Source organism: Cariama cristata, unplaced genomic scaffold, assembly GCF_000690535.1.
Source record: "Cariama cristata isolate BGI_N322 unplaced genomic scaffold, ASM69053v1 scaffold25169, whole genome shotgun sequence".
NCBI lineage: Eukaryota > Metazoa > Chordata > Aves > Cariamiformes > Cariamidae > Cariama > Cariama cristata.
The window spans coordinates 2,228-26,440 of record NW_009635587.1 but is presented as its reverse complement, the minus strand read 5'-3'; the positions used below and the strand labels follow the sequence as shown (position 1 = coordinate 26,440).

Genomic DNA, 24,213 nt, shown 5'->3' with positions numbered 1-24,213 from the left:
TACAACTGTGATTAATTTAAAATTACTCCATTTGTGTCATAAGTGTAACTATATATATATATTTTTTTTTCTTTTAATGTGTGTTACTACTACTTAAATTATCGGAGGTACTAGTGAAACTGGCTGCAGACATTGTGGTTCAGGTTCTCTCTTTGCTACTGTGAAAAAAACAAAAAACCAAAAAAAAACCAACCCACCGCCGAAAAAAACAAACCGAAATCCACTGTTCTGCCCTGAAAAAACAGCTGGCATGCAAGGGCACAGCATGGCACTGGGCTCAGGTCTGCGCAAACATCTCTTGAACTGGCTTTTTGCAGCAGGGCTTGTTTGGAAAGGACGTTTTAAAAAGATTTAGCGTCCCCTCTGTGCAGGGTAAATGTGCGTTATCTTGAAGATGTAACCAGACTTCTCCCTTTACAGTTCCTTTAGAAACCGGCAAGAAAGCAGAAGAAATGACTCAGGTTGCCCAGAGCGATAAAAACGATGGTGATTTTGGTGCAGAACAGGTGTTTTCAAGCTCGCCTCCGACAAAATTGCATTTGGGTGCAACTGCAACGGAAAAAGCCTCGAATGTCGCCGCTCCCCCCGAAGCCCCCATCATCCTCAGCCCCCCACAGACGCTGAAGCCGGACATGTACAACCTGGTGTGGCGTTCGGGGCGGGATGGGGGCTTGCCCATCAACGCCTATTTTGTCAAATACCGCAAGGTAACGGTTTCTCCGTAGCGTTAAAGCGCTGCACCGCGGCAGATGGATTTCATTGTTTTAGGTTTCTCAAGGAACCAATAATTGTTGCGGTGCTGGTGTTAACAAGAATGTGGTGTCAGGCCAGAGAGAATATAGAATATAGTTGAACCACAGTGTTACCGTGGCCACACAGGCAGCTCATTTTAAGGGATGACTGAAGTTGGTCACCAAGTACGCTGTTCTATCTAGTTTTAAGTGAGATTTATTCAGCAGAGCTTGGGGTCTTTATTTCCTTTACAGTATCATCATGGAGAATGGGGCTCCAGGGTGTATTGTACAAAATTTCAGTAACGTTAAAAAGACATCTGTTTGTGTGAGCAGGCTTGAATCTGGTGGGGATGCTTGAGATCAAAAGGGAAGCTGAGTATTAGCCTAATATATCAGAGTGTGCTACTCTGCATCCCAAAAAGACACTATTAAACTGAAGTTGTCAAATACAAAGGTGAACTAAAATTTCCTATCGCGTCCTTTAAAATGGTGTGTCAACAGCGAGCTCTCTTGATTAAAATCGGAACCAAGCGATGCCTGTGCCCTTTCTTCCAAGCAAAGAGTTTTCTGCATGGCAAAGCTGTTTGGTTTATTTTTCATAAGCTTTTTAATCCTCCACATCCTGATCTTGTCTTAGCCTGGAGGGAGTGCTTAGATTTTTGACCTGTTAGTTCCTGAAAACCTAGTGCCAAAGTCTGTTGATACAATTTCTCATCCAAAGGTGGTTGTTTTGCGTAAGCACTGAAAGCTTTGAGTACTTCTTTGACGCTTACCCTTCACTCATAACAATCCTTTCCGCATTAAATGTGCTCACTCACGTGTTTCTCGGTAGGGAGTTTACCGTGGGCTTTTTAGTGTAGTGTTCTCTTTGTGTCATTAAATTATTTTATTGATTTGCTTCTTTTAAAGAGGAAAAAAACAAAACGTTGGAGGAATAAAAGCCTTAGAGTGATCGCTTCAGAAGAAAATACTTGAACAAAGACTGCTGGCAGAACCTTTGATAATCCACAGCATTTAGATCTGCCTTCCATGTTTTATTAAAGTCTTATATTGTTTAGTAGTTTATTTTTGGTAGAATCTTTGTCTTTTCCTTTGGGATATGGGGTAGTGTTTTCCTGCAAAGGTCAAGCATTAAGAGACTACCCTGAATCTTTTTTTCCCTTTTTAAATGTAGGTTGTGATTTCACGTTTAAATTAAAAAGTGGGTTTTTTTTTTTAAAAAAAAAAAAAAAGGAAATATGCATTAATAAAAAAGAAACCGTTGGTCTCCCTGCTGCCTTTTTTTTTTCCAGCCTCGAGAAGTAACCAAGACATTTTTTGTTGCCCATTTTAGCCAATAAATATTTTAAAATACTTAAGTACAGGAAAAGCTGGGATAGTTCAGGGAACATATCTTTCTCATTAGGGTGTTGGGTCCAACCCTTTACGCACGCTGCTGATTGAAGTCTTTAAAATCGTTTGGTCTCTTGCTAGTTTTAGCCACAAGTGAAAATGACCTTTTTGGTTTTTTTTCCAACAAGTGCACATGTGTGTACAGAGAGGGGAAAATAAGTCGAGTTTGTCGAGGGAGCGCTATGAAGGTAGTTGCAACAGCGCTAATTTGTGGTAGATGCGCTTGGAGACAAACCGTAGGTAGATACAGGAAAACATAAGGAGTTTTGGCAAGTGGCAGAGGTCCTTTGTGTGAAAGCGATGAGGGATTTGAGGATTACCTTGGCTAATATGCATTTACTGCTAATACATGCAATTCACTGCAATAACATGCAATTCGCTGCTGATATTGAGCTTCCTCTCCCTGTCCTGTGCAGCTGGACGACAGCGTCAGCGCAGTGGGAAGCTGGCACACGGTGCGGGTCCCTGGCAGTGAGAATGAGCTGCGGCTCACCGAGCTGGAGCCTTCCAGCCTGTATGAAGTTTTAATGGTGGCGAGGAGCGCTGCTGGTGAAGGCCAGCCTGCTATGCTGACATTTCGCACCAGCAAAGGTAGGTGCAGCACAATGTTCCCTGTGTCCTAGGCTTTCGAGAGGACATTTTTTTAAATTACATCAACTGTATGTTGTCTACTAAGCCATATATGAAATCTTCTGCAATTTAGTTGCTAAAGAACAGCCTCTAGCAGCTAAAATAGCTGTAGGGCCAATTTACCAGGGCTGTTGGTAAGTAGAAGCTATTAAAAGCTTGATAATATTATTTGGGAGATGATTATTAAGACTTATACTGTAAGGTTCCTCTTGCTTAAAGGAGCTAAGTCAGGGAGCAGCCTATCCTTGTTCAGGTTTTTCAGAGTATCACAAAAAAAACTCTCTGCACCAGCATATATCAATATTTTTTTAATCGATTTTCATATATTATTATTTTATCAATCTTCATATTTCAGTAAAACTGCTTCTGGTTTGCTTTGCAGAAACCTCAGTGAAAAATCTCTCAGCTGACCAGAAGCCAGCTGTTTTGATAGCTGCGTGCAGACAACACCAAGCAAAAGAGCATTTCTAATCGAAGCAATTTTTTTTTCTTTCGAGCTTGGATGCTGGTGGCTGTACTCTTAAGCACGCAAACAATCCGATATTCTTCATACTAATGTACAAGAACAGGATAGCTTAAAATTTTATTAAGAATGTAATGTTCGTGAAATCTGTGAACTCGTGATCAGTACATACTGCCCCGGGCCAAAAGTCCACTCAGCCCAGTGTCCTGGGTCCAGCTGTGGCATTTTTATTGAACCTCTTTCTCTAGACATAGATTTCAGTGTGCGATATTTCACCACCTGTTGTGATTTCGTGATGAGAGAGGGCTTTGAAACCCAGGCAGGAGCCAGCGGCGTCACCGCAAGGTGCAGTACTGCAGGTGAATGGTCACTTATCCATAGCGCCAGAGTCCCTGGGCTGATGGGGGAAGTCTCCCCTCTCACTCCCCTGAAGAAACAAGCAGCTCCCCAATTTCTCGCCGGATTTGGGATTTGGATTTGGGAGTTGGGATCATAGTTTGGGATTTGGAGCCAGGGCTTTAGTCCCCTGTAGCAAGTGATCTTGTGGGGTGAGCATGTTGTGAGCTGATATACTGTATATCAAAATCTTTCTCAGAAAGAACATCATCCTCGAAAAACACTCAGGCTCCATCTCCACCAGTAGGCGTTCCTAAACATCCTGTTGTTCACGAAGGCACAAATAATTTCGGTGTCATCCTTCCAGACGTGTCTCGACACAGCGGAGGTAGGTGTATGTATGGTTTGTAATCCACGTACTAAAAGTTGTGTTGCAAACAGATGCATCTAAGTTAATTTGTGTTTATTGCTGCTCTAGGTGCTCGTGTTACCTCTTCTATTTCCTCTTTATTCCCTAGGCTTCTTTGTTACAGGTATTTTTCCTCTCTTGTAGGACTTCTGTGAGTGAGGTCAGATATCTGCTAGATTTTCTGTTCTTCCATGTGTTTCCAGAGTAAAAGATGATATTTCATACTTTGGGACTAACTGAAAGGTTACCTTATTCCAGTCAGTAAGTTAGCATTTTACGTGCCTGCCTTGATACCTCAGGTTTCCGCAGCAACGTTACTTCTCCAAGTAGTAGTGCGTTTCTTACAGACTTTGGCATCTGTGGCAGGGCATTTAAAAGTATGAATTTAGCAAATGCGTGCCCTAATCTAGTGAACATGTAATATTTCCAAGGATGCTGTTACCTGCATGTGTGGTGCCCAAAAAATAGGATTTTCACGGATAACCTGTATTCTTGCTGCTCATTTTTAAGCCTGCGGTTGGTTTTTGCTAAATACTCTGGTTTTCTCTTCCGCTGTAAAAGATCCAGAGGAAGAAGGAAAATGGGAAATGGGCTGTGTCAGACTTTTAAGTTCTCAAAGTAGATTATATCTGTTCTGAATGTTTTCCTGTGGCTTCCCAGGGATGGGCTTATTTCTGATGGCAAGAAGATAAAACCACTTCCCAGTAGGTGTGATTTTTAGCATAGTTTCCAGTGAAAACAGCATGTTTATAGTCTCTTTTTTTCTCATCACCTCCAGCCTTTGAACTCATTGACTTCAGGCAAATTTACTCAAGGGCTGAGATCTCAAAGGTGACTTGGTATCTAAAATTTTGGGTAAAACCAAAGGTGAGCGGAGAGGTTTAATAATACAGGTGAGGAGCTGAGCATTGCGTGCTTGTGACAGTGCTAAATATCAGAGGAGGCACACGAGGGGACCCCTTATGCGTGCCCAGCTGCAAATACTCAGCCTGCTTCATGCCCCCAAAACTGCCAGCTTGCTGTTCCTTGCTCGGTTCCTCCTCTCATCGGTGACCAGCTCTGTATGAATGGACACAAACTAGTTTAGTAAAGCCTTACAGCTCTTGTTGGTTGTGAGAATGGTTATAACCAGATTGACTAACACCAGCTCTTTCCATTCTCTCTGTTCCACTGCTGTCTGTAACTTCAAGTGAGTTCAGTAAGTAAATCATTGTTGCATGCTTTGTTTGTTCTTCATTCTCATTTCTCCAGCAATACAGGGCTCGTTAGTGTGGATGGGTTGAAGTCTCATTGGGTCTAGGGAAATTTGGGGGTTTTGAAAATGATAACCAAATTTTTCCTCTTCACTTAGTATATGTTTCTGTTTCCGTGAGGAGGTGGGTTGGGGTAGTGCAACACTGTATCTTTTTGATTATTATAGTGATAAAGTGATTGATTCCTCTGTTTTCTGCTATTCAAGCATCTTTTGCAGAAGAGTAAGAGTAGTAGCTATTACGGGAGGAGTTCAAATTCTCCTTGTTAATATATGAAGTCTAATTTAATCATCAGCAACTAGTTTAATCGCTTGCTGCAGAACATGAAGTTTCAGCTGACGCTAATCCTCTGGTAACTGAATTTCTCCTTTCAGTTCCAGAAGCTCCCGACCGACCCACGATCTCCACAGCATCAGAATCATCTGTCTACGTCACGTGGATACCACGAGCAAACGGTGGCTCCCCCATTACTGCCTTTAAAGTGGAGTATAAACGCCTGGGTCGAAACAGTGACTGGCTAATTGCAGCTGATAACATTTCTCCTTCCAAGCTGTCTGTGGAAGTTCGAAACTTGGAGCCGGGTATTAAAAATGATCTTTCCTTCACCTCAGCTGTTGTTGTTGTTGTCGTCTTTGCTTAGGTGACTGCGCTCCTGCTGAGAGAATACTGCAGCTCTTTGGTTGTTTCATTTTAACTTCTGCTTGGATTATCCTGTTTCTGGTTGGTTGGTGTTGGGTTTTTTTTGTGTGGAATAGGAGCTCATTGCATGAATTCAAGTTGATTTCTGATTTTCCAAGTGGAAAAAAAAAAAACCCACCATAATTTAGTACTTCTTCATGTGAAGAGGAGGGTTGTGTATTATTTCTATTTTTAACTTAATTGTCCTTCTAGTAAGCACTTGGAATGCAAAAGGAGAAAAATGCATTAAGGGAAAAAGGCCTGTCCTGATTTCTCCCAATGTTCAGCCCCAAAAGCTCGGGGAGAGAGTGGGGAGAGTGGATGATGAAGGGTATCCTTTGAAGTATCTTCTTGGTGCCCACCATTTTGCAGTTTAGGGACTTCCTGAGCTGGTGGAGGTGTCATAGCCTTTGGATTTTTCTTGAGGGCATTTCCCTAATCGCTTTTAGAAGCTGTTTATATTTCTGATGTCCACATTAGTCAGTGGCAATGAGTCCTCTGTTTTTTCTAATTGGATGCTGTGCAGAAAGTACTTCCTAATCTGTTTAGTCTCTCCTTGAATCCCATTTCTAGTGCTTGTTTTGCTACAACGTCTTCTTTCCTTCACTTTTTTCCCTTAAAAGGAGAAATGTATAGGTTCCGTGTGATCGCTGTGAACAATTATGGGGAGAGCCCACGCAGTGCAGCATCTCGCCCTTACCAAGTAGCCGGATTTACCAGCCGTTTTTCCAACCGCCCTATCACAGGACCTCACATTGCTTATACCGAAGCCATCAGTGACACTCAGATCATGTTAAAATGGACGGTAGGTATCATTGTCTCCTCTTCTTTTCACAGTTACGGACCAGTTTTTACTGCTGTGGCTCTTAAAAGTCAAGGATTAAGAGCTGATTGCAGAGTAGCGAGTGGTGGTTTTTCCCCCCTGAGACTCAGAGGTGATCTTCCTAGAAGAAGGCTAAGATACTTCATGCTTGTATGGTAGCATTGGGTAACTTAATGGGCCGTATGCCTGTCGAGCCCTTTTTCCCCCATTTCCAAACCCTTTTTCCCCTCCTCCTCAGCAGCCCTCTGGGTTATTTGCAGCCTTTTGTGCTGTAGCCCAGCTTCCCTCCGCGTCGCTCTCCCCTCCCAGCTCCCCGGGGATGCCGCGCACCACCTCCTCGGGTTACGCCAGATGTGAAGCCCAACTGGCAGCTCCGGTGAAAGGCTGCAGCCGCCTTAGTCCACCTGCTTTGGCACAGATGTAGCAAGAGGCACCAGCGGGGCTTAGCTCTGTCCAAGCCCCTGCTCATGCCATGAGTTGTGAGCAACTTGGCTTCGTTTCCTGTTTTTTCTTTTGTCAATCCAGGCTGGGATGGCTGGAAGCAGGCGCTGCGTTTAAAACCCACCATCTTCCCTCGCGTCCAGTAGAAGTTTGGTGTTAGAGAAACGTTTTCTTTTCCCCTGTTACCTCGTCTTTTGTAAACAAGTACTTTAAAGTCCTTATTGACACCCACAGAAATTCTTTGCTCTTGTTTTGAAATCTAACCCCCGGTATACTTTGGAGGGTTTAACGTGTAGAGTTCCCAGTGTTAGTTTGCTCTGCTAGCTCAGCCTTAAGAGACGTCAAGGATAATAAACTTAAAATAACCTCTAGTTCCTCAGGAGGCTGCATAACTTAAAGTAAAATATCCTTGAGCTGAATTTTAGAGTGACCTTAACTCTTTCTGAAGTAAAAATGGTCTTAACTTTTCCATTCCCGTTAATCACACAAATTTTCAGGCCGTTCGTGATCAAACCCTAATTGACAGTTTGGAAAGTGGTGTGGGAGGATAGTGTCAGCCCCAGCTCAGTCTCTTGCCCTCCTTTTTTTACCTGGGCTGAGGATTTCAGTGGCAGAGAGTTCTCCTGCAGCCCTCTGAGAACCCCTGGCATTGTGTTCATCTTACCCATGTCTGCACATCCACAGCAATCGATAATCCACTTTTCTGTTGTAGCTTCTGTGCAAACCTCCCCCTACACCTTGCACAATCTTATTAAAAAAAACCCACAAACAAACACAACAAAACCGAACCTATTTCAAGGTGATAAGATACTCAGTGTTGACAACTCAGCAGGACTCGATTAAAATTTTTCTTCTCTAATGCAGTCTGTTAAAATTCTCTTTTAGTACATTACATCAAGCAACAACAACACGCCCATCCAAGGATTTTATATCTATTATCGGCCTACGGACAGCGACAATGATAGTGACTACAAGAGGGATGTCGTGGAAGGTCCGGTGCAGTATACACATGCTTAATAACACTACTAGATAGGGAAGAACGTCATGTAGCCACGTTGGCTGTGTTTATATGAAATCTAAACTGCTTTTCCCAAACTAAGTCTTTACAATATATTTCACAGAAGTAGCTCTATCGACTACATAACGTCAAGTTTTGCCCACACATGAACTTGTTTCTTCCTTCTGAAACCTCTTCTACATAGAAACTTGAGAACTAAATACTGGGTTAAAGTTTGGCTTGTTACACTGCTGCCAATCCTTAATGTAGCTCTACTTTAAACTGGTTTAGCTTAAAGTGGTTGAGTAAAGAGAAAGCAATGTAAATGAGATTTAACCCAGGGTAAGCTCATCTGTGGTACAGGCTGTATTAATAACTAGCTGGCTTTTTTAGATGATATACCACAGCACGGATTTTCTAAGCTAGGTAATACCTTGTGTGTAATTACTCTTTTCTCCTCTTACCTTGCTTAATTGCTTATCCTATTGCCATAAGGAAGTTACTTTTAGCCTCAAGTGCTGTAGAACGCTGCAAATGCAGGTATGTTTGGGCTTCGTTTTGCCTTTTAATCAGCTTATTTTTTTTCCCCCCCGTGCATATTAGATCATCATTTTCCTGGAAGAATTTATTAGATAATGTCTATATTAGTCCAGAAGTGGAAAACCCTTTTAAAAATATTTTACTTAACGTCCTTATTGCTTGGGCTGAGTAAACGTAGTGATCTCATTCTGTCCCAATGACGTTAATTATTTTTCCCCCCTCATTTATTTCAGTTACAAGAGGAATGGGCCTTCATTTTGAAAATTTTCCCCTGCTAGACAATACTCCACATGGTACTTTGATGCGTGACATAAGCTTTTGCACACTATAAAGCTATTAAAGATCCAGACTCTCGACTTGGAGGATTGCTTTAAAGAAGCTTATGCGGTCTGCACCTTCATCTGCAAATGTATTTTAGCCTTTGCTAGACAGAGCTTGTGTGTTTATAAATCTTAGACACTAAGCAGTTAGTTGTTTAAGTGGGCTCCACTGTGCTGTGAAATGAGCTTGTTTCTGATTTTTTTTTCTATTTTTTTTTTTCCCGGAGAGCGCGTGTGTATATTGAACTCTTTGTGGCAGTCTGAAACCATTAGCAGCTGCTCTGCTCTGCCAAAGCCTGCAACAGAAACTCATTCGGTGGAAATATTTAAACTTAAACTTTTCTTTACTGTGCTCCCCTAAATTAGCTTTTCAGGGGAGGGAATGAAAAAAAAAAAAGCACTATTTTCAATTAAAGTGTGATTGGAAGCATTTGATGTGAAATATGTAGAGAAACATGTGACTTAAGGTATTTTTGCCATAAATCACTTGTTCTTCGCTTTTCCCCCTCTGCTACCTTTGAATTAATCTGTCTGTTTTTTGACAGGGAATTTTATCTTGAAATGACTGCATGAGTTGTGGAAAAAGTGTTGTGATGCCTGTATTAGCTGAGTACTTGCCGTAGGCTTTCCTTACCATTTCCTGTTAAGTCTTGTCTTTAGAGACATTCAAAACTTTTTTTTATCCCCCCCTTATAAATGCCGCCACAGGCAAAATCAAGTTTTATTTAAAGAACAGAAAAAAAAAAAACAAACACGAAAAAAAACCCCCAAAACAAAAAAAACCCAAACCAAAACCCAAGCAAAAAGCTTGACTCGGATGGCTCCTTGGTATTTTTCAGCAGCTTTAAGGAAAAGCAAAGCAAAATCAGCCCTGTCCTACGTTGATGGTCTGAATTTCTCTTTTTCAAGGGTCCTGGAGATTGAATTTTAAATGTAAATGCAGTCTGATGTCAGTTGTTTAAATGTTTTTCCTTGCTAATGGTGCACGAAGAGGACAGTTAAAGTGCCTGTACTGATTCCAGTTCCACTAATGGTTTGAAGCGGAAACCTAAAACCTGGTGTAGTAATTACCGAAAGGAATGCTTGGGGGTGGGGGCGACGGGAAAACCAAGTATGAATCTTGGGAAAACGTGCGATGATTTAGGGAAAGGCCGGTTCCAGCTTTAACCAGGCCTTGCCTATCCTCACTTGGGATGCCTGGCATGCAAGGGATGGAGCTTGGACCATGCGGTTCATCCCCTCCCGAAACCCCCAAACCAAGATGGGGTCCTCCTGGGTACCCCCTGCCCTTTTTTGGCCGGACAGGGGGATCTGCACCTGGGCTTGGATCCCGGAGAAATTTGAACAGAGTCGTGGTGACAGCCCCCGCCAGCCAAGGAGGCTTTATTTTTTTTATTAATGCTTAAATCAGTAGGTGGTATGACAGTTTCTTAGAAACAGTGGAAACAGTTCAAGGTGGTATTTTCCAAGAGGGATTAAGAGCGCTCAAACAGTTAATTAAACTCCCTAAAAAAAAAAAAAAAAAAGAGGGGGGAGGCGGAAAAAGTTGCTGTTTATTAAAATTTGTCACAAGCCTGTGAAAGTAAAAACTGAGAGTGATTTATATTGAAGTGCTCGGTACTTCAGGAGGGTGTCTAAATGAAATGCTGGCCGGGAGCCAGAGATGACAAAACCGTCCTATTAAAGAAGATTGCTTGGCTTGGGATCCGTCTCTGCAGGGGCAGGCAGCGCGAGAGACACAGCCTTGCTGTCTAATTTTGTTTCCTAGTATGTTTAATAAAATGCACGTTCAATTATTTGCGGTTTCGGCTAAGTTGAGCAACCCAGATGTATCTTTCCTGCAACAAATGGGCGGCTTCAGTCGGTACCTCATATCTCCAGGGATCCTGCGGGATTGCAGACTGGGAGAGGGTTTTAGCACAGTGAAGTTTTTGCCCTTTTCCAAGTTTAATCTGTTTTCTGTGCCAGTTTTCCCTTGTTATTTGCCCCATCTATTGTAAATAGCTTCACTGTATGCCACTAGTGAAGGAAAGCTTTTCCTATTAAAAATCGTTTGTAAAATGCTGTGGAACATTTCGGGTTGGAAGAGAGCAGTATCATACTTAAGATACACAGAAATGCTGTTGATTTTAAATGTACAGATGCTGGAAACCTGGATGTCTGGGTTTTGAGTTTAGCGACTTCTAATTTTTGTAGAGAAAGATTTTTTTTTTTAAAAAAAAAAATCAATTGAAAATACTGAAAAAAACCCCGCTTTTATTCATCAAAAGGTTCTTCTGAGAATCTGTTTCACAAGACAATGCAAGTCCTATGATAAGTCCATAAATTGTTAATAAAGACTTTTGTGCTAAGAGGGAAAGCTGCAATACCCCTGCATTTTATAGAGAAAGACACTGCGATATACTCGTACCTAATTCTGGCTCACGCGAGTAAATGAAATGCAGTTGATTTATTTATTTTTTTTTTCCCTCTCCGCACAGGTACGAAGCAATGGCACTTGATAAATCACCTGCAGCCAGAAACATCTTATGACATTAAAATGCAATGCTACAATGAAGGTGGTGAAAGTGAGTACAGCAACGTGATGATCTGCGAAACCAAAGGTGAGCGCAGAAAGATCAGCACATCCACTCACCTGCAGGACCATGTGAAGGTGGCGTTTTGTAGCATGAAATATCCGCCGTGTTGGAATTCTTTTTTTTTTTTTTGCAGTGCAAAAGTCAGCTGCAATGAAGACAGTAATTTTCTGGAATGTTTTGGAGGATTGTTTTGTCTTCCGAAGCTGGGATTGTTTTGAACATATGGCAACTGATATGTTGCACTCCCAAGAAAGGCTCTTAGCAAAGCTCTGCAGATTTCCCTGGCCTAAGAGAGAGATAGTATTGTTGTTCTGGGTTGGTTTTTCCTTTTTTTTTTTTTTTTTTTTTTTTTTACTGTGCCGATAGCCTCTCCTTAGGAGACAGCCATGCTCTTGAAGATGACAGAATTGATTTGTACGTCTGTTTTATGTCTTTGGGGCTCTGTGACACGTTGTATAAGTGCAGACCACAGCAATTGATGGTTATGTTGGCTGCCTCCATCACTAATCCTGCATGCCTCTGGCACAAAGTTTGTACTGTTCTCTGGAAGTGTCAGATATGGCAGTCACATTTATTTTGCAAAGAATTCCTGTCTCCTTTAATCTCTAAAACCAAGTAAGGCTGTAAAGGGAAAATGCAGACAGTAAACTTCAAATGCGGTGCTATGAAAAAATGTTTTTTAAAAAAAGAAAAAAGCCCTCTAGGAGCGGAAGCATCAAAATTTAGTTAAGTTAGTAGCGAAGCCTTTGAAAGAAGGGCTAGGAGCTGCAGGGTTTCAGGCTATGCGCACGGTTGGGCTTCCTCCTCCAAGGAATACAACTTTCTTCCCTAATTTTAAAATCGGCAAGATGTAGTCTGTTGTTCATACTGACTTTTCCTTAAAACGCATCTCCTCCAGGCTTACGAGGCATGATCCAGCTTATCTAACATGGAGGTGCTTGTGTCTCTCTGATCAGCTTCACTCCTACGCCAGGCACCTCGTTTAGGTTTCTAGTGGCAAACAAAATGAATTGGAGCTGTGGTGCACTGAAAATTAATGTAAACTTAATTCCTGGGTTAAACTAGCAAACTAGCATCTCATTTTCAGTGATTTTTTTTTTTTTTTTTTTTTTTGTTCAGCTCTTAGTGTCTTCAACAGTACGGTTTTAAAAAACGGGGTTAGCAGGGTTCACATCAGATAAAAGTAGGTCATCTGGCAGTGGTTAGGCGATAGAAATGCATGTTGTGGTTTTTCCTGACCTCAGAAGTGGAAAGATTTGCACTCTTTCAAGTTGGGAGTTAGTGCAGTTCTAGCCGTGCGTATGTCGAGTTGCTCGTTAAAGTTTCGAGTGACCTCAATGAGAGGGTTACCAAGCTGGATAATAACCATTTTCCAAGGCAAATAGTTATTACCTAATAGTAGCTGGCCTTCTCGTTATAGGTTTTAATATTGACTTGGAAGCTTTCTTTTTGAGGTATTAGGACTCTAACTCAGCAGTCGTTATTTTCATTTCACAATGGAAAAAAAAACCCAACCAAGAAACACTTAGAAAACCCATTTAGCGAATGTACCCGTACTTGTCTCTTACTTCATCCAGTGAAACGCACGCCAGGAGCATCTGAATATCCAGTGAGAGACCTGAGTACGCCACCAAATCCCCCCGACCGCGTTGGGGGAAGTGGAGCTGGGCCTGCGAACGGCCCCGTTCGGAGCAGCGACATGCTGTACTTGATCGTGGGCTGCGTCCTTGGGGTGATGGTCCTTATTCTCATCGTTTTCATTGCCATGTGCCTGTGGAAGAACCGTCAGCAAAATGCCATGCAGAGTGAGTTATTTTTGGTTTCTTTTCATAATGCAAATATTATCAGAGTAAAATTAGTAACATTCACATTACATTTTATGAATGGGAAGCGGTTTCCTGTTATAAGCCAACTGGCGTTTATTTAGAGTCTTGTACTTTCTAGGTGTGCCTTAGGTGAAAATGTGGGGTGGGTTTGTTTTTTTTCTTAAGAGCAGCAACATCTCCGTTTCTTTGCACGGATGCTCACCGCATCCCTGCATCACTGCACAGTTGTGCTGCGGTTTCACCCAAAGAATGGTTTTTGTGAAATTCCTTGGCCAAGTTTCTTCAGCTTATGTTTAACTTTAAGCACCTGCATAGGTTTCTGCTGATTGCAGTGGCAGAACTTGTGTGTAATCATAAGTACTCGTTAAAATGTGGAGGATTAAAACACGGATCTCTCCCTCTCTTGCGTATATCTGGAAAGAAAAAGAACTTGCGGTGCTTGGAGGACAAGTCCCTTGTTACGTCTTGGTCCCTTCACAGTAAAATGGAGTTCGATGTCCAGGTCTTTTAGAGAGGTGTTAATAAGGAAAACCTGCCAGTTTGCAAGTAGGCACCTTGAGCAGACGTGTTGGAGCTTAAGCATGCTTTGCAAGGTGCTCTGTACCCACCAAACCATTCTGTGCTAGCAGAATCTCTTTGCTAGTCTTTTCTGTTCGTAATGCGTAAATCATCCTTGCTCTTTCCACAGCCTGTGGTTATTTTTAAATGTCCTTACTCTCTGACAAAGAGAAATGAAACAAAACTTCTTGCGAGATAAGATAGTGTCGTCAACTGCAGCCCGGAGATGTTTTCTGGAAATAGTTTGTAGCAGATAGCAGAGCGTCTATTGATCATACAAATGGCCCGTTTTTAGGACGCAGTTCATAGTGGCTGACGTCAGCTGTGTCCTTTGTGACCAACGTTCCTGGTCCGTTCTCCAGGATGTGGCTGTTTTCCACTTTTACATTTGCACGCTATGCACTTAGATATTACAGTTCATTTACAAAAACTGTAGAAAGAGAAAATAAGTTTATTTTTGTTTCTTAGAGACACTGTTTAACTTCTCATGTGGCAATAAATAAGTTTTCGATAATAACGTCTTTTGCAGAATATGACCCTCCTGGCTATCTCTATCAAGGGACGGATATCAACGGGCAAATGATTGAGTACACAACCTTACCCGGCACAAGCCGAGTCAACGGCAGCATCCATGGAAACTTCATAAGCAACGGCGGCCTCGGCAATGGCTGTCCGCATGTCCATCATAAAGTTGCTAATGGAGTTAATGGGATCATGAACGGAGGAACTGGACTGTACCCAGGGCACACCAACTCCCTGTCCAGGACACACATGGACTATGAACATCCCCACCATCTTGTGAACGTAAGCTCTTACGCCGGGTGGAAGGCTCAGCCTAGACCTTGGGATTTATTCAGAGGTGCAGAACCAGGCTTAATTCGGGTGGGGGAAATACTCCTCCATTGATAACAGCCAGTTCCACTAAATTACTTATCCCAGAGGAAGCAACTGGGCTGATATTTCTGATACAAACATCATGGTTTTCATTTGAGAATATCAGATGACAGCAAGAATTCCACTTACTCTGGGAAATCTGCCTCTACCCTACTCCTTAACAGCATGTAAGCTCTGAGAATGCTTCAGTACTGGGCTGAGATACTTTACTTGTACATATGGTATTTCTCAATCTTCAAGTTAAATAGATTTAATTATAGCTGCTTATTCTGCAGCTTTATGGATCACCCGTTTTTCCCCCACCTGTTTCAGATCTGTAACTCTAAGCAATGCTATTAATTATGGCAAAGCACGAATGTGGCAGGAGGTTCCATAAAATAAAATGCCCCATACATCTTGAAATGCAGCAACTGTATTCTTTGGGTTTGGGTTTGTTTTTTTCCCCCCTCAGTCCCCTGTTTGTGACTGTTGAGACAGGCTCATTTTTTGGTTTGAAATTTTAAAATAAAATTAAAAAACTAATTCAAGTCTGTGATCCAGCCTTTGTATGCTGTGGAAAAATACTTCGTTTGCTGCAATGTGTCCTGTTTCCAAGAGAGAATAATGATTTCATTATTGTCTATGGAAACAGATGGCTTGCATTCAAACTCACTAAACTTACTCAAAACTGTGAACATTGCCCAGGAAAACTGAAAGAAAAAGTTCAAAAGTCTGAATAACCCATGCTGTTTCTGGAGGAAAAAAATGGGGCTATTGTTTGTGTTAGTAATTGAACACAAGCACTTCGTTTTATTGAACAACAAATTAGCACTTGCACAGTAGTTGCCACTTCAGATAACTCCAGCTTTGAGTCCAGACCAGTTGATTCTTCACCCGGTTCTGTCTTTGGTCTGCTCATGTACCAAGAAGCGCTGCTTTTTGGTTCCTTTCAAGGACAACCGAGCCCCAAACCGCGTTTTTTGGACCTGTCCGACCTCCCAGTGGGTGAAACTCTCCAAGTGTCTCCATTGTACAAGCCCTGAGGAAGGGAAGAGGTTGCAGTGCTTGAAAGCTCGCCCATGAGAAAGCTTGGGGGCTTGCGCAGCAGTTTTATCCCTCCTATTTTTATTCTTTATTTTTGGGAAGGGAGGAAATACACATGTGGTAACACAGGTCTTGGTGCTTGTAGCTCCTCTGTGCCATGAGATGAGACGTGCAACGCCGCTGTCTCGTTGCGAATAGTTGACTGGGTTGAGTTTTTCTTTTCCCCCCTCCATGTCATATAAAGTTTGAATCACGCACTCTCTTCCCATGTAGGACCGGGACTGGCACACGGGTGGGGCGGCGCAGAGGAACAGGATGTTCTCATCCTCGTTAGGACTCTCATTATTGTTTCATTGATTAGCCTAAATGAGGAAGAGAGAAACTGGCCAGGATGGCAATCAAGACTAATTAGGCATTTCCTCAGCGCTCCCTATTGCACTGGAGCAGCCTCAAAAACTTTTAAGAATAAGCTCTGGTTTTGCAGAAATAGGGATTGTTAGAAGTGACTTACCACTTGAAATCTCAAAAGCCAGGTGAGCTTTCCCAAACTGGTTCCCCTCCTGAAACGCAGCGTGGTAGCCCAGCTCTGCAGTGCCATTTTCGAGCAGCTCCCGCATCGGTGTCCGCCCAGTCTTTAACAATGAGGTATGTGTTAATCTGGGCATTTTTACTTGCTTGTAATGGCCCCTTCAGCCAAAACCAACAACACAAAATCCCTCTCACCCAGAGTCATTGCTGGCTAAGGAATTACCCCATCTGTAAAAATATTAAATGTTTCAAAAATCAGTGTAGCGAGGTAAACTGATCTAATCAGAGTAATTACAGGAAAGTGGGATGGGTTTATGTTGTGACATCAGCCCTGTAAATTTAATACTCTGTCTCCCCAAACGGGCACAGTTTGCTAATGAACAGCAATTTGCTTTCGTGTCTGTCATCAGTGTTAAAAATAAACATATTTACAGTGTGTTTATTAAATTAAACCTGAGCATATTAAGCTGAAAACAGACCAGGGAAATTACCACATACTTGTCTAAGCTGCAGTTATTTACTTTTCTCTGACACACATGCTGGCAAAAACCCCTCCACTTGACTTTGTATAATAGCTCAGTGTTGCCATGCCACGTTACGGGGCACGGATCTGAAGATTGATAAATGATTAGAGTTTGAAAATGAAGTGAAAGAGCCTGGGGTGCTAGCTTGAGCTGAACTGCCCCCTCAGTGATGCTGTCTCTTGTATGTTCAAATAGTGATTAATTTCTGTTGTTTGGGTTTATTTTTAATTAATCTTCCCTGCTGCAGGGCGGTGGGATGTACACAGCAGTGCCGCAGGCCGACCCCTCAGAGTGCATCAGTTGCCGAAATTGTCGGAACAATAACAGGTGATGTAAAATTTGCCTGAAGGCAGGACCTTTGGGAACAGAAACCCTCGCTCTGTGCGCTGCCGTAAAGGTGGGGCAAACAAAAGCAGAGAGCTTGGGTCCTGGCTGAGGATACGGAGGAGCGCGATGTCAATGTATGACTTGGAGAGCAGTTGGTGATTGTCTGTGGGATGGAATAAAACCAGTCTGTTAAACCCCCGGAGCTCATTTCGCTCAGTGCTCTGATGCTCTCTAGGAAGTGAGGCAGGTTGGGCACTGGATTTTATTTTTTTTAAGCCTTATTTCCTGTGTTTTCTTCAGTTTTGAGATAACAAAATCCTTCCATATGGAGTGTGTCAAATAGGATTTAATTGGTCTTCTGTATTTTACATTTCCTGCCATTCTCTTAAGAACACCAGCGACCTAGTCTCGCAGCTTTGCTTTCACAACGCTATTCTTTATAAAACATGGGATTTGAGGTTCTTCAGGCCTTCAGGAGTAGTTTGGCCAGCCATCATCAGTGTGGGATACATTTGGGTTTTGTGTGTGTGTGTGAAAAAGGATTCTTGTATAGAACAAGGGAAAATCTGTCTTCTACATTGTAGCTGGGAGTCTGGATTTTTATTAGGTATTTCACTTTTGAAAGTTTTAAAGAATATCCTTCCAGGCTTTGGACTAAATATCTGGTTATTTTAATGACTAAAAATTGAACTGAAAGTCAGATGTGCTGGACTACTCTGACTGGTAAATTCTGGATTGTTTTTTTCAATCATACTTTGAATTTTCCATCTTACTAAAATCATCAGCTGCCTTTCGGTGTACATCTGGAGGAGCTGAAATTAAGGTGTTGAAGGCAGAAAACACGTTCACTGTATTTTCATGGTTTTATTTTTGAAAAGATAACTTAGAATAGGCTTGAAATAAATAAATCCTTCCATAAATGTACGTGTGATGGAGACTCGCAGGTAGAGCTGGGCACGCTTCTGTCTGGACCGGTGTTGTGGCCAGTCTCTGGGGAAAGCGAGCTACCGTTTCCTTACAAGCCAATTGTCTGTTTTCAGGGCAGGCCGTTTAACAGCAGTCATCAAGATGTGTACGATTGGCCGTAATTTGGAACATGCTGTATGCGTTATGGCGTAATTAAGAGCTTGCTTTCCAGTTTTAAGCGTATTTAATTTTTTAATTGCTCTTTTTTGCTGAAGAAAGCAGGGAGAATGGATTCTGTCCTCTGCAACTGTACTGTTCCTCCCAGATGGGTCATCAGCAGGGTCTGAACTTTGAATTTTCACATCCCTGTTCTATATTTGACTGCTTGATAGTGAAACAAGTTGTCCTTTACAGCTGCCTTACCCCAGAGGGGATCGTTAACCTCCCTTTGGCAGGAGAGCTGCACAGCCGGGACCGCTCCGTTCCCTTTCTGATGCTGGGGGAATGGAAGGAGGACATGGGAGAGGGGAACAGGGAGGACGAGAAACGTGCCTGAGCATTACACCAGGGGCCAGGGAGCTGGATATATGACCGGGGCGAGGAGGAGGAGAAAGATCTGATGGGTTAGTGCAGTCAAGTCGATAGATTTTGGCAAGTGGGAATTTGAGGCTGGAGTCTTTTCCCCCGTCTTTGTTCAACTTCGTAGCTACCTTATGCAGGTAAGGGCTGTCCACTCTGCCTGGTCTCCTGTTTGTGTAAAGAGGACCTGTCTCTTCTCCCACCCTCAAATTAATGCACCTTGTGTACTAAAACCAGGCGATTCTCTTTGCAAAACATCTGCATGATAACAGAGGAAGGTAGGTTCAAGTGGAAACACCTCTAGCAGGATGATGGGCTCTACCTCATGAGCATTTTGGCTGCTCATATGTTCCACCTCGGTGCTGCTAATTCCTAAAGACGCCTATTTCCAGCTTATACCTCGAGTTGTTGCTGATTTGGGTTGAATTTAGCAGTTGTTTGAATTGTGACCACGTGCAAATGAATCCTGAAGGTTTAGCGTACTTAATAGCTGGCTACCATGGCTGTTTTCAGCAATAGCCATCTCGAGCAGGTTTTATTATTACAGTGGTGAAATCCCTCGGTCTTCTGTTTAAATTAGCACTTCATGCTCTCGTAACTGCTCGTGGAGGCTTGCCAGAGGTGTAGAAGTTGCTGAAACGTGGGATACCCGCTTTGCTATTGTGGATAAAGCTGGTAAGACGAGTGTGGTTTACACTTGTTATATTAGGATTGAGAACTGATTTTTATTCTATTTTTTTTTTCTCTGGTGCTTTTGCACTAAAACGTTCTAGATACCTGATGGTCAGAGAGGAATTTACATTTGTGTAGATCTCTTTTCTTGGCAAGTTCAGGGTATTGCAATCAGAAATCTGAAATGCACATTTCCAATAAAGTGGTATCGGTCTGTTTTTCCAACTTTTAAAATCTAAATTATGCTGGTGTGGGCTTTTAAGTTATAGTTCGGTAGGATTCTAGCACTGAGAATTGATAGAAAATGTGTTTTCTGCGGCAGGGATTTTACATAGCTATTCCCGCACGCTCTGCTTTGGATATATCAATGGCTAGTTTCCATCAAAAAGTGGTTATTTAAGCTTAAAAGGCTGAACTGCTGTCTTGAAATCTCCTTCAAGCCCATAGAATAATACAAAGAACTACACCAACCTCTGTATCTTTAAAAAGAAACCCCCATAAACATGCAAAACCAAACATTTAAAATGGATTCCTCTAAGATTTTTTTTTTTAAATAATAAGTGAGTACAGTCAAAACCTCTGCGGAAAGAAATGCAAACTAATAAATGGATTTGTTTGAAGACCAGATGTGTTTTATGTGGATTCTTCAGTGGCTTCTGTGGTATTTTGGTACTTGGAATAATGATTTGGGAGGCAGTTATGGGAGCGGAAGGACAAAATAGGAGAGGGAAGGTTGAAAATGAAGCCTGACGCTGTTCTGTCCTCATGGCATTTGGGAGGGGAGCGGGCTCCTGGGGCGATACTGCTGCTGCTGGAGGGATCCTCTCTTGTCCCGTGTTTTGTCTTGGCAAGTGAAACACCTGCCGGAGGGGAATCTTGCTGCAGTTCCTCCTCTAGAAAATTTATTTGCGTTATTTGCGGGTGTTTTATTGCTTTTTCATTTCCAGCAATATTGATCACGGTTTTCAGACAAAAGTATAAACTGAGGCTCCAAGTGAGTTTGTAGGATAAGTCCCTCGAGCATGATGTTTTTACGCATTGCCGTGACCTTTTTAACGGGATAAAAGTGGTTTCTGAGACTTAGGCAGGACCTTACTGTGATTGCCAAGTTTAATCTCTTCTGGTTTTAAATCCATCTGAGTTGAGTCCTTTGGTGCTGAGGGCTCAGCTGCTATCAAAGTAGGCTCTGATGGCTGATACGCTGTCACTGATGATGTCAAAGTCCATCTTCTACTCCTCCTCTTCCAGCAATATAACGATCAGCTCTGCTCACTTTTGGGCCAGAATCACTCTAAAGAAACAAGCCATGCTACCAGATAAGCTAGGACCTGAACAGCCAGATCCCAGGTATCGATTTTTATATTTCAGAATGCCAGCACGTAGGTAGCATCCCAGTCATAACCAGCTACCTATAGCAAGATGCATTAGGCTTGTTGCCGTGAGCAGAACAGGCGATGGATATATTTAAATTTGACAGGGGGGAAAAAACAAACAAACAAACCCAAACAAAAAAACATGAAGCCTGTTTAGCCCTTGTGGGAGCGTTTCAGAGTTATCAGTGGCTCACGGTGGGTTTGAGCACTTTCTATCCTTATTTCAATGCTTTGCTTTTATCTGCGGATCCATCTCTGTTCTGTGCCGCAAAATAAGGACCGTTTTTGGGGGGTAGTTTCCCAAAGTTTCTGGCAGCTCTACAAGTGAACCTTTTACTTCTGCGGTAATTATGGTTTTGTATAAAACCACACTGAAGTGCAGTTTTTTGAGGGGGAGCTTTCTTACGTAGGAATTGCTTATATAAATGTTCGCTGAGGCCACGTTGTTCACGAGGCTCCAAACGCTGTAGGCATTTTCCCTGCTTGCTGCAATGGTATGCATGTCTCTTAAGGTCCAGGTCCTTTTTGTTTAAAGGTTAAATAGCTCAGCTGTAACAATTGATTTAGCAGTTTAACTTCAATTTCACAGCCTTACGCACGTATTATAGGCCACAAGCTGAGTTACACAGCAGAGAGAGGGTTTATATTTATAACATTACATATATTTTTCTGATTTGCGTTCACTCTGATAACGCTTAGTATTTTTTTCCAAGGTACTCAAGTTTGCTGTTTGGGTTTCAAACTTGAGCTCTTTTTCTTGGCAGTGAAAACGTGTTTTATGGGGCTGCCTTGATGGAGAAATGCGCTCGCAAGTCGGGTTGTCAGGTCACAATCGATGGGGGAAGTAACCGAGCACATGTTTTGAATGTTTTCAGCTGTCTGTTGGGAGGAGGAAAAAAAACCTCACTCGATCCTTTTCTTAATGTCAGGATTGATCCAAAAATATATTTAAAACCGATTTGGCAAGCTCTGACTGTTGTGATAGCGAATGACAGGCGGTAAAGTACTTAAAAATTGCAGTTGCTCAAGGGAAGTGGTGGAAAGAAGCAGCTCTGGGTAACCCCGCTTTGGCTTATGTCCCTTCTGCAGGTGTTTCACCAAAACCAACGGCACTTTCGGCAGCAACACGCTACCCGTCGTGCCCATCGTAGCACCTTATCAGCAGGACGGTTTGGAGATGAAACCTCTGAATCACCACGTCATGGTAGCCATGTGCTTGGCCTCCACCGTCCCGGAGTGCAGCGCCCGGCTGGAGGAGGACGGCAAGGAGAAAACGGAACAACCCTCTGCCCAACATCCCTGCTGTCGAGAAGGCATCAATCGGCTCTCCGTGGATTACACGGCGAACGGTAAGGCGTTCTGGAAAGGATCGTGCCCGGCTTTGAAGTTGGGAATATTCTGTAGGATGGCTGTCGGGCGCTTAATTTATTGCGGAGAAGCTAGTAATTAAGCCCACAAAAGACCTGGCTTTTTGAGAAAGATTTAAGCGTTCCGCCTTTCCCATCATGGCAAATAAGAGCAGCGATGCTCAGGTGCCTGTGGCTGTCATGCCCTTTGTGATTGATGCCTCTAAATGGAGCTCATCGAGCAGGCGCGCTCCAGATAACGAGGCTGTGACTGATTTATGCTGGCTCGCAGTTGCCTGCGCCTACAGCATACCCGTGATCTCCTAAAACCACTGAAATTCTACCTAATGGAGTTTTTCCCCTAATGAACAGGCATCCGTGACGGCCTGGAACCGTCCCGTAGGCATGAAAAGGCACAGAAATGTAGGTGGGAGTTGGGCTGCCCTAATCGGCGTGACCTATTCGATATCGGTGCTGTCAGCGTGCTTGGTTAGAGCCGATGCTCTGAGCTGTTTGTGCCTGGTATGATGGGAATGAGCTGGAGCTCAAAGTGCATCATCCGCTTTTATTAATCTGAATTTTTTGGGTTTGTGGGTCCGTTGAGCCAAAAGAGTTGATCTACCTATTTTTAAAAAAAAAAAAAAAAAATAAAAAAATCACCAACCAACCAACCCGCCCTGCTCTTGCTTTGCAGGTGACAACTGTGTGCACTCGGAAACATCGAACCACGTTTTGAGCTGGAGTCCCCTTATTCTGCAACCTGTTTCGAAAGACTGTAAGGAAAAACCAGGATGGAGTTCATCCGGAGTCACCTTAAACGGTTCTGGGGACCTTCGGCAGCTCCAGCTCCAGGAAACCTGAGGAAGCGACCGTTGTCCCCACTTAACGCCAGTAACTGCACAGCAGAGTCGCTGAAAAGGAGTGATGGAGGGATGTTAATTATAACAGAGAGAGTCACTATTTATTTTTTTGTAGTAGTGTCATATGAATGTATCTTGTTTTTAAAAATTGTTGCTTTTTTATATTATTTATGCCTTGAAATTCCTTTTTTTTTCCCTTCCCCCCACGCACCGCAAAACTAGCCTGGTTATGTGTATAAAAAAAGAATTGTAATAATATAAAGAACAACGATGGGAAATGCAGAGTGTGTTTTCCATGGTGTATTACCAGTGCGAGAAGCGCTTCCGAGGAGTCGTGATAACAGGGATTTAGCAAAGCGGGTCTGATGGTTGTGACAGATTACTGCCACCTCCCTGGCAGCTTGGCATTGCCGTACTCAAACCCCCTTTTCCATGAACGCCTCCCATCCTCTTTTGGCTTCTCTGGGAAGAACCCAGTGGGTAAATAAGAAAATAAATGAGAAAAAAGAACCTCGACGGAGTCGGTACAGCGTGGCTTGAGAAGCAGAGCTCAGTTTGGTGACTGTTTGTGTCTTTAGGTGTTTGATAACCCTTATGTTTGCAGAAGCGCAGATGAAAATCCAGCCTGTTTCACCTTCCCACTGGACAAAATCCAGTTCAACCGTACTTTTAACTCCTTGATTTGAGGGAATGCTAACAGCTTGAACAGCCTCTGAAATGAAACAAGTCGTGTGGAAGCAGCTCCCACTGGCCATAAGAAACCTACCTTCCCCCACCGGCCATAAGAAACCTACCTGCCCCTCCGAAACAGCATGATGTAGGTGTTGCAACATTCACTACAGGGTTTGGCTTTTTTCTTCCTCCCCTCCTTTCCAAATTTAATCAGAGTAAATAAAACAAACCGGTGCTTGTAAAGCACTCCCTCCCCCTAAAAAAAAAAAAATAAAAAAAAATCAAGAGCTCATAACCCCAGAAATGAGGCGCATAAATTACAATTACGGCTGCCCCAAGGCAACACATGTGCAGCCGCCTTTTCACGGCGAGAGTATTTTTCTAGCCAAAGCCGACGGCGGGGCTGGGAAGGGAGGAAGCGATGCCGGCCTGGCTGGAACTGCTGCAAACCCCTCGGGGAGGGAGCAAAGGCGGTACAGGTGCAACGAGTCCAGGTTTTGGGGAATGATTTCTGTTCGAGGAAGAAGCTC

The 24,213-nt window shown here is 42.9% G+C and overlaps 1 protein-coding gene across 1 annotated transcript; it reads left to right on the top strand.

Annotated features, from left to right (window-relative positions):
- Positions 1-420: 420 nt before the first annotated feature.
- Positions 421-23,012, top strand: CDON (cell adhesion associated, oncogene regulated; the record flags this gene model as incomplete). The annotated part of the gene is made up of 12 exons (XM_009707609.1): positions 421-707; positions 2,543-2,717; positions 3,815-3,943; positions 5,592-5,798; positions 6,519-6,700; positions 8,045-8,150; positions 11,497-11,619; positions 13,173-13,400; positions 14,509-14,783; positions 17,196-17,275; positions 21,895-22,154; positions 22,846-23,012. Coding segments are annotated over 12 exons (2,219 nt in total), but the record flags the coding sequence as incomplete, so codon positions are not given.
- Positions 23,013-24,213: the final 1,201 nt, after the last annotated feature.